The 10,781-nt window shown below is 29.3% G+C and overlaps 1 protein-coding gene across 2 annotated transcripts; it reads left to right on the forward strand.

Annotated features, from left to right (window-relative positions):
- The first annotated feature begins 5,255 nt into the window (after positions 1 to 5,255).
- Positions 5,256 to 9,340, forward strand: LOC145955710 (uncharacterized). Of its 2 annotated transcripts, XM_083070771.1 has the most exons (5): positions 5,256 to 6,032; positions 7,274 to 7,392; positions 7,489 to 7,645; positions 8,595 to 8,674; positions 9,120 to 9,340. In XM_083070771.1, the coding sequence occupies exons 1-4, from the start codon at positions 5,532 to 5,534 to the stop codon at positions 8,604 to 8,606; spliced, it is 789 nt and encodes a 262-aa protein (XP_082926897.1). In that variant the 5' UTR covers positions 5,256 to 5,531; the 3' UTR covers positions 8,607 to 8,674; positions 9,120 to 9,340. The 2 variants fall into 2 exon arrangements, with proteins under 2 accessions (XP_082926897.1, XP_082926898.1); XM_083070772.1 differs by lacking the exons at positions 8,595 to 8,674; positions 9,120 to 9,340 and adding an exon at positions 8,220 to 8,423 and having other exon boundaries at positions 5,257 to 6,032.
- Positions 9,341 to 10,781: the final 1,441 nt, after the last annotated feature.

Here is a 10,781-nt window from a genome sequence, read left to right on the forward strand (position 1 = left end):
TGTTCTTCTCATCATCTTAGTATTTTTATTATTAAAGAGGTCACATATCAAGTGTTATAAAAATTCTTGTTTTTTATTCATATAAAGGAAGTCACATATCAAGTGTGATCAAGAGCTCCAATACATCTTAGCATATCTTATCTCATCTCTTATCATATATATATTATCTTATCTCATCTCAATTATAGGTTATTTTTTGTGAATTTTGTGCTTGGCGTGCATGTATATGTGCTTAGCATGAATGTATCCACGCTTAGCACTAGAGGAACAAAGATTTACTCTCTTTCTATAGGAGTCTTGTGCTTAGTGTAAAAAAGCCTATTAGTGTAGACTAAAAAAAAACTATATTTGGGCTTTAAGTAACATGTTCTAGTTACCCTTAACTAGGTTTGATTCTTTTACCTTTTGGCTTAATAGATCATCACAATTCACGTGATATAGACGTAATCAAGAAAGCACTCAATACATTAGACTTGTTCATATAATTCATCAAATCACAAATTATCCAATTCATCGAAAATCAATTTCAAACATCAAAACCCTAACATTAAGCTATTCTATAGAAATAAAAAATAATTCATCAAATTATTAGTTCATTTAATACAATCAATCAAACATTACACAAGCAAAGCATCAAGGTATTCACAACTCATCTAAAAGACATGCCAAATAAACAAAAAAAAAAGCATAAACCTATAAGGATGAGGATCAATCCTAATACTCACAAATCATCCAATTTATCGAAAATCAATTTTGAACATCAAAACGTTAACATTAAGATATTCTATAGAAACAAAAAAAATCATTAAATTATTATTAGTTCATTTAATACAAACAATCAAACATTACAGAAGCAAAGCATCAAGGTATTCACAACTCATCTAAAAGACATGCCAAACAAGCAAAAAAAAAAACATAAACCTATAAGGATGAAGATCAAAACTTATACTCACAAATCATCCAATTCATCGAAAATCAATTTCAAACATCAAAACCCTAACATTAAGCTATTCTATAGAAATAAAAAACAATTCATCAAATTATTAATTCATTTAATACAAACAATAAAACATTATACAAGCAAAGCATCAAGGTACATCCCACAATTTGAATCACATCCTTGAGTAGGACAACTTATTCCTCTTAACAATAAAATATGACAAAATAGTCATGAATAACATGTTATTATACAATATTTCCATGTAAGTCTTTGGCAAAACTTCAATTTTCTTAGCTAAGTGTGTAGTGAACAGGGAATATATTTTAAGAGATGAAATCCATGCAATTGAGGGATAAAATGGAGCACTTTTGAACTTTTAAAGCTATGCTTGACTGTGCTTTCTTGAAGCACAACCGTGCTTCAAGAGGAAACACGCCCTTGTTGTAACATCCCAAATTTTCTACTAGTATAATGAGTAATTATTATTTATTTTATATTTATGGAAATTACTTTCTTATAGTTATTTTAATGGGTTTTATAAGATGTTTTAAAGGTTTTTTTAATAATTATTAGTATTTTAATAATAAATATTTATAAAATTATTTTTGGATAATATTTTAATTTTTAGTAGCCTTGAACGAGTCATTCTCAAACTAGAACGGACCATTTCAAACTACTAATTTGGCCTAAAAAGACTATATTGGAATGGGTCATTCCAACCCAGGATTTTATGAGTAAAATGCAAAGCTAGAACGGGCCGTTCCGATTTGGGAACGGGTCATTCCAAACATGGCCGTTGTGGGTAAAATGTAATTTCAGAACGGGGCGTTCTAGTTTTGGAACAAGTCGTTCTAGTTTTGGAACAGGCCGTTCTGAATGTGAAATTTAAGCATGATGAGCGAGTCCAGAACGGGCCGTTCCGGATTCGAAACGGGTTGTTCTGGCCACTCTTAATGCCTATAAATAGAACGCTCCAGCACTCCCAAAAGCATATTTTTCACCTCTAACCTTTTTTTTCTTCTACACTCTCTAAAGACCAAGGGAGAACCCAGAGGAGGGGACTAGCAAGATCTAGCTTTAGTTTCAGCTCTTGCTTATCGAAGTGGTTATCAACATGAGGCTGAGGATGTTGGTGATGAAGCTTAGGCTTCTATGTGAGTTTTGCTCTGATAGGACATGTGACATCAGGGCGTAGATAGGATTAGATTAGGGTGTTATTTCTATTAAATTATTTTGAAGACTTTAGTTTTATTTCTTTGTAATTTTCGCTGATTATGTTATTTGTTTAAGTTATGGATATGGTGTTCTCTATCTGAACATATTTGGTATTTTTAATAATGAAAGATTATGTTATTCTAATTTTATTATTTATGTGTTATGGTAAGTGGGGTAGAGGAAGTCACACTTGTTGAATGAAGCATGCTCGTGCTTGCTATTATGCACGACCATGCTTCTATTTTGGAGCATTTTTGGTTGGAAAAGCACACTTTTTGTTAAGTTAAATTCCTCATTTTTCATAATTTTTAATGATAATAAATACTATGTATTTAGGCAAGAAAACATTTTCAGAAATTCATTGTTTCAAACTCTGTAAGACAAATTGGCGTCTGTAAGACGAAGCTAATCAAACGAAACATACAATTGTTCTTAACGTCTATCATTTATTATGACTAACACATTTGAAATTTCAAATGAATGTTTTATATCTTAATAGATCAAAATTCATTGTCTTGGAACTCACATTCTATTAAAGGTGTATAAAAGCATAAAGAGTATCAGAATAAAAGACACAGATTTCAGATTTCACACAAAAGGCACAAGAAAAGGACTGCATCTTCACTGTATACTGACTTTGCTTCCTATTATTCCCATTTTGCTACTATGCTCTAATAAGTAACTTGATCTATCAAAGATAAAGAATACGTTTAGGTGAAAGACATTAATTGAAGCATTTAATACACCAATGAATACTTCCTCTCTCTAGATCAAATGAAGGAGTAAGACAAAATAGTTCTATGAAACAGACTTAAGAAGTTGCAACAATCATCTCTTTCGAAGTTACTATATAAAAAGCTTTAGAACTCGAGAACAAAAAGCGAAGTGAAAATAAAGAACATGAATGTAGAACACTACAAGAAAAATACAAATTAGCGACCGAATTTTATCGGTCGCTGTTTAGCGACCAAATTAGCGACCGATTAAAATAGCGACCGATTTAGCGACCGAAATTTATCAGTCGCTGTTTAGCGACCGATTTAGCGACTGAAATTTTTCAGTCGCTGTTTTGCGACCGAATTAGCTACGGATTAGAGTGGTAGCGAGAAAATCGGTCGCTAAATCGGTCGCTATTTACTTGTGTTTCATGAAAATATAATTTGCGACGGAATTAGATACCAATTTTAAAAATAATTATCAAAGAATTGCGACCGAATTTAATTCGGTCGCTAATACTGAACTTTTGAATTTTTTAGCGACCGATTAAATTTCGGTAGCTAAATTTTTTTTATTAAATTTTGAACCAATGTGACTTTCCCACATTTTTCAACTAAAATTACAAAGCTAGGATTCGATCCCTGGTTGTGGGGGTTATGAGCCAGCAGCCATACCGTTATACCAACTTGATTTCTTAGTATTCTTGGGAATGTAATATGTATATAATACAGAAGCTTATAATTTTATTATCTTATAATTTAATATTGGATTTCTTTTGATTATAAAACATAGTAAATAAAATCTAAAATTTGTATTAGTTTCTTTGATAAAAATATTTAATTAATTTTAATATATAATAAATTTAATATCAAAATATTTATTTGGATTTGAGTTATAATTATTATAATCTTTTTTATTTAATATTAGATATCTTTTGATTATAAAATATAATAAATAAAATCTAAAATATGTAGCAATATCTTTATACAAATATTTAATATCAAAATATTTATTATAATTTTAATTATGATTTTTATAATCTTTTGATTTAATACTGGATTTCTTTTGATTATAATATTTTAATGTGTTTTATTTGAAATACCAGTTAAAATATTTTATTATCTTTTTATTTTAATTTATTATAAAATAATTAGAATATTTAATTTAGTATTATTAAAAAATAACCATTATAAGATTTAGTTTATTTAATTTCATTATTTATTATAATACTTTTAGTCATTGTATTGATAAAAAAAATATTTTTAATTAAAATATATTTAAAAATTTTAGTTAATTTATTATCATTCACTTACTTTATTAAAAAGTGATAAAATATAATTTATTTTCAATTAATTTAATAAATAAAAACTTTAAAATATATATTTAAAATGTGTAACAATTTCTTAAATATAAATATTGAATTAATTTTAATATATACTAAATTTAATATTAGAAAATTTATTATGATTTTAGTTATATTTTTTATTATCTTTTAATTTAATATTGGATTTCTTTTGATTATAAAATATAGTAAATAAAATATAAAATCTGTATCAGTTTCTTTGATAAAAATATTTAATTAATTTTAATATATAATAAATTTAATATCAAATTATTTATTATGATTTGAGTTATAATTATTATAATCTTTTAAATTAATATTAGATATCTTTTGATTATAAAACATAATAAATAAAATCTAAAATCTGTAATAATTTCTTTGATACAAATATTTAATATCAGAATATTTATTATAATTTTAGTTATGATTTTTATACTCTTTTGATTTAATGCTGGATTTCTTTTGATTATAATATTTTAATATATACTAAATTTAATATTAGAAAATTTATAAATATTTTAGTTATAAATTTTATTATCTTTTGATTTAATATTGGATTTTTTTTATTATGAAAGATATTTACCTAGATTTGAGTTATGATTGTTATAATCTTTTGATTTAATATTGGATTTTATTTATTATAAAACATAATAAATAAAATCTAAAATCTAGAGCAATTTCTTTGATACAATTATACAAATATATAATTAATTTTAATATATAATAAATTTAATATCAGAATATTTATTATAATTTTAGTTATGATTTATATAATATTTTGATTTAATATTAAATTTCTTTTGATTATAATATTTTAATATATTTTATTTAAAATATCAGTTAACATATTTTATTATATTTTCATTTTTATTTATTATAAAATAATTAGAATATTTAATTTAGAATTATGAAAAAAATAACCATTATAAGATTTAATTTCATTATTTATTATGATACTTTTTGAATAATATTTTATAGATATGTGGTTAATTTTGAGAATGATCATGTTTTGATATGTATTAAAGTGCTCTATGGATTCTTACGGGAAACCTATTTATGAGAAAGAGATAAAATAAGAATGTTTTGATAATGTTTACGGGAAACCTGTTTAATGATAACGAGAAAAAACATATTTTTATCACGTAAATTAAAAAATACTCGTAGTAATATATTTGAAAATAAATTTATTAATTTTTTTAAAAAGTTAAATTTATTAATATCATTAATATATAATAGACTTTTATTAGGATAGTCTAAAATTTGCTTATATTTTTTAGGGTTTTAAGTGAAGTAGGAATGGTCTAGGCTCCCCCTCGCATGCCCCCTTCTCCCTCCAAACCCCCTGGCCCCCAATCCATGCCGCAGGATCCCCAGAGCGGCGCTTGGGAGTACTTCTTCCCCTCCATCGAGAACATCGCTGGCCCCACCCTCAATGTCGCCGAAGAAGATGCCCTCCCCAAGGTTCAGGCCAAGGTCTTCCATGAAAAGCCCGCCAGGGTTGTTCACGAGGACCAGGTTATCACGCCTCAGAAGGATCTTCGTGTTCCTCAGCCTCAGCCTGAGCCTGAGCCTGAGCCCAAGCCCGAGCCTGAGCCCGAGCCTGTTCCTGTGCCTGAGGAAATGATGGAGACCCCGTTGCCCAAGGGCACCAAGATCAAGCAACAGACGCCGAGTTCTATGAAGCATTCCGTCAATCTGCAGCAGATATTTGCTGATCTCGATGATCATTTTCTCAAGGTTCCAAGAGTGCTCATGTTGTTTCCAAGTTGCTTGAGGCTACGCGCTTGCACTATCACTCCAATTTTGCGGATAATAGAGGTACTCTCCATACCTTTGTTGTTATATTAATCTGTTGTAGAGCAACTAAGTCTTTTTGTTCTACCATTATAAATCTTTCAATATGTAGTTATATTCTGAGAAAGCAAATGATTAGTTAGTTGGAGTGCTTCTTAAATAAGTTTCTCTAGATCGAGAAGGTGAACCTCTATTTGCTTTTATATTGCTGCTTCTTGTGTGATTCTGAATGGTGAACCTGACTGTGGTTTAACGTTAGAGAAATCTAGGCAACAACATCCATATTACTTCTCTTGTTTGCTATAGTTGTTGATGTGCTTAATCAGATGGCCTCAGGTATTCAATTCATTGATGTTTTCAAAATTAAAATTATGTAGATGCATGCTTGCACAGTTGAAAACTCAACTGTTTAGCTTCACGTATAGTGCGCTAGCACTACATCCATGATCTCACTCTCTCACAGAGATAATGAAAGAGAAGACAATATGGTCGACTGGCTTAACCAATGAGTCTACAGCTGTTGTTGACATAATGAATCCTAATCAGTTCACACTCTGGTTAGTTGCTAATTAATTAAATTAAATCTCAAGTAGTAACTATGGTTTTTTTATTAGATGTTAAAAGAACCTTCCCATTTGTAGGGTCATTAACAAATTTTGACTCTGATTGTACCCTTGATTTGTGTGCGTGTATCTTTGCTTTTGGTTCCCTGTCGTCATCAATTTTGGTGTTTGCTAATGTATTAATTTCTAAATCTGTGGCAGTGGTAAATATGCACGTAGTAGTAACAGATTTAGGTATCTGCATTATTGTTCTAATAATAATAAAAATAACCATTTGGAGTTTTTAATGTTTTGGGCTAGATTTTGCTATTAGCTAGTTGCCTAATTGAATATGAAACATAATATTCAAAAAACATATTTGTTTACTCGCAATGAATACTATATTAGTCCAACAGTTTTGTATGTTGGTGCTGGCTCAATGATTTATCTTTCATAGAGAAATTATATTTCATTAAATTATTTCTATATTAAAGAAAAGAGAATTGTGTGATAAGCGATAATAACTGATGGAATAGGAGAAAAAATATGATGTAACTCTTTTATGTATGATACTCCTCTTGAAAGTGACATTTGGATTCGGAATATCAAACGGCTAGCGCTTAACTATGAAGGCAGGGGAATTTAACTCTATTTGTTTTCATTTTCTACAATATAGTATTCAAATGCCTTTTCCTAAACTATTACTTATCAAACTTCCTGTAGGTGCCTATCATAATGCACAATGAGAGTGAACAAGCAAGGGAATGGAGTCAAGTTTTTAGTGAAGATACAAAAAAGCAATCGATTCCAGTCATAGCAGCTTGGCAATTGAATGAAAGAATGTAGTAATTTGTTTCCTACTTTCATCGTTTGTTATTACTGCTTCACAACCTTATGTACAACATATAATCTATAAGCTATACTTGTAATGATTTCAGGTACGGGGAACTACAGGGTCTCAATAAGCAAGAAACAGCAGACAGATATGGGAAAGAACAAGTACATGAGTGGCGAAGAAGTTATGACACACCTCCCCCAAATGGTGAAAGTTTGGAAATGTGTGCTGAAAGAGCAGTTGCCTATTTTAGAGACCAAGTAGGTGGTTTAGTCTTTTGTATCAAGGTTCCTTTTTATGAAAATTTAGAAAGACCATATAAGTTCTATCATTAAAAAAAATTAATCGGTGTTATGTGTGTTAAAATTTGACATTATTGCATTTAATATAAAAGACTATTTTTTCTGGCACTGGATTAATATAAAAAAAAATTAATTACTATAAAATGTTTAAGATAGTGCTTTATGTGCATTGAGTCTTCCTGGACCAATATGCATTATGTGTGTTGGAGTCACTGTTGAATTGCAATGAGTTATGTTCGCTCACTTATCACAAAAAAATTGTTACCTTTGAATTTGTTCACCAATAGTTGTATTTTGATACTTGGATGTTCATGACATAATTCAATATAATATAATCGACTTTCTTTTTTGTATTGGAAATGTTGCAATAATTATTTTATAATCAAAAGGAATGCATAGTCTCTTGGAATATGCTCCTGTTCTTTTCTGTAACAAGTAATTTGCTTTATTCTAAAGCTGCATCAATTTTACTGTTTTATAATTTGAAATGTTTTTTCAGAAGAATTTAATTTTGATTTGTTGTCAATTTAAGTAAAACAGGTGCCACTACATGTACACTGTTATTAGGATTGGGCTAGTTGTGAATAGCTTGGATAGTTTGTACGAGGTGCTACATCATTTTGGTTAAAATGGGCTACCACATGATATATATGTATAAATCCCATTGCCACCAAGAAGGTGCTACGTCATTTTGGTAAATATGAGTTTTCATTTATAGTAAAAGCTTTTTAGTGTTTTTGAAATAGTCGGAGCTTAAGATATATATATATATATATATATATATATATATATATATATATATATATATATATATACTTTTTGTTGTATGATGGAATTTGGTATTATTTTTTTCCCCAAGAAAAAGTAAATAATAACATCTGAAGGTGTTGTGACTTTGTTTACACAGAAAGTTCTTTAAGTGAAGATCACTATGGAGGAAGAGAAACCAACAGGACTCGTTCTACTGAACAACATATGGGTTCAGATGTAAGATTATTTCTCTTTACTTTTTATTTCCTTTCATTTTTAATGGTTTCATTAATTGCTTTAGAAACAACATTTAAAGTGTCATTATGCTATCCTAGGGAAATAATTTATTTGTGAAACAAAATCCAAACTTGTTTACCTGCCAAAAGGATTGGCAAGATGAGGGAAAGGAAGAATCTAAAGAACTTTTTCTTTAGATTATTGTGTTACTTTTAAGTGTCTGTTGCCTTTTGTTTTTCCTGAAATGATATGAAGAACATGGGAATACAATTTAGTTTTTATAGAAATTGTCAAAATTTGCTTTTATCAATCTGTGCTATTAATAAATGTTCAATATTTTCATTGCTGAAATTTCCTTTTTACATTTAGGAATTTTCATTAATAAAATTGTCATTAATTTTAAAGTTTGCTGCATATATCTAATTTTGATATATCAATTTTGAAGGTTCCTGCTTCTCCATCTGGATATGACAGGGAAGATCATAGGAGTGAGAGGAGGCATCGCAGGGATGATTCAAGAAGTGATAGTGGAAGAGTGCGTCAACGGAACTACTATGAGAGTAAAAAATCTTATTCAGAAAGGGATTCACATAGTAGGTATGACCGTGAACATAGTATAAGTGAATATGGTAGAAAGCGGGACAGATATGAAGGTTCCAGGAGAACACCTGGTATATAATTGTTAATTTTCTATTTCTTGTAATTTTTATGGAATTAATCCAAGTATAGATGCTAGGGAATGTCATGGATTTATCTTTACTTGAAATACTATAAACCTTTTGCTATGTTTTTCCAATTATATAGAATTGACATTTAATATATTATTATATTAAAAATATAATTTTGCAATTAACCTCTACATTGGGAAAACTAGCTATTCTTATGATCCAGGAATTACCAATTTTTGCATATGCAGGCAGGTATAAATTTATAATTAAAAAAGAAATTAAAAATACTGGTATATTTTAGCGACCGAAATAGCAACCGAAATTATTTGTAGTTAATTCAAGTTATTAACGACTGAAATAGTGACCAAAATAATTGGTAGCTATTTCAAATTTTTAGCGACCGAAATAGCGACCGATTTTATTCGTATCTATGTCAGGTTTTTAGCGACCGAAATAGCAACTGATTTTATCCGTACCTATTTCAGTTTTTTTAGCGACCGAAATAGCGACCAATTTTATCCGTACCTATTTCAGTTTTTTAGCGACCGATTTAGCGACTGATTTATAAAATGTTTTTATTAAATAAATACAAAAATTAGCGACGGAAATTGCTACCAAAAAATTCGGTCGCAAAATTGGTCTCCAAAAGTTAGGAGACCAAAATTTTAGCGACGGATTTTTATTGGTTAGCGACCGATTTTTCGGTCGCTAAATTGCGAAGGAAAAAATTTCAGTCGCAATTTGAAATAGCGACCAGGGTTTTAGCGACGGATTTTTTCGGTCGCTATTTTGGTCGCTGAATGAAATAGCGACTGAATTTACCTAAATAGCGACCGATTTTGGTGGTAGCTAAAACTTGATTTTTTTGTAGTGGAAGATACAAAACATACAACTCATAGAAAATCTTCTTCAAGAGTTCTTTTGTACTTAAACGCTTGTTGTAATCATGTATAAAAGAGATGACAACTACAACTTGGTAATACCTTCATAACCATTGTTATATAGGGTAGAGCCTAGAGAGGCTTGATTGTAAAAGAATATTTAAGGTATAGCCTAGAGAGGCTTGATTGTAAAAGAATATTTAAGGTATAGCCTAGAGAGGTTTGGTTGTAAGAGAATACATGAGGTAGAGCTTGGAAAGACTTGACTGTAAAAGAATACTTGGAGTTAAGTTTGGAGGGACTTATTTGTAAAAAGAATACTTGGGTAATGATTTGAAGTGATCAGTCAAAGAATACTTGTGTTGACCTAGAAGTGGCTTAGTGAAAAAATATTTGTAATTTTGTTGAAATTTACAAGTATTATGAACAACAAGCAATGAGTACAAAAGAAATTAAGAAAAAGAAAAATTAACTTAGCGACGAAGTAATGTAATTTAAAAAAAAAAATTCATGTATGTGTGCAACTGAGCAAATGTCATGATGCATGGATTAGGAAAA

The sequence above is a fragment of the Cajanus cajan genome, chromosome 3 (genome assembly GCF_000230855.2).
Source record: "Cajanus cajan strain Asha chromosome 3, NIPB_CcT2T_4, whole genome shotgun sequence".
NCBI classification, from domain to species: Eukaryota; Viridiplantae; Streptophyta; class Magnoliopsida; order Fabales; family Fabaceae; genus Cajanus; species Cajanus cajan.

Excerpts from the sequence above, each read along its gene's own strand:
- LOC145955710 (XM_083070771.1), top strand. The coding sequence starts at position 5,532 with ATGCCCCCTTCTCCCTCCAAACCCCCTGGCCCCCAATCCATGCCGCAG. Across the intron at positions 6,033-7,273 it reads CAATTTTGCGGATAATAGAG|GTGCCTATCATAATGCACAA; the intron begins GTACTCTCCATA and ends AACTTCCTGTAG. Across the intron at positions 7,393-7,488 it reads TGGCAATTGAATGAAAGAAT|GTACGGGGAACTACAGGGTC; the intron begins GTAGTAATTTGT and ends TAATGATTTCAG.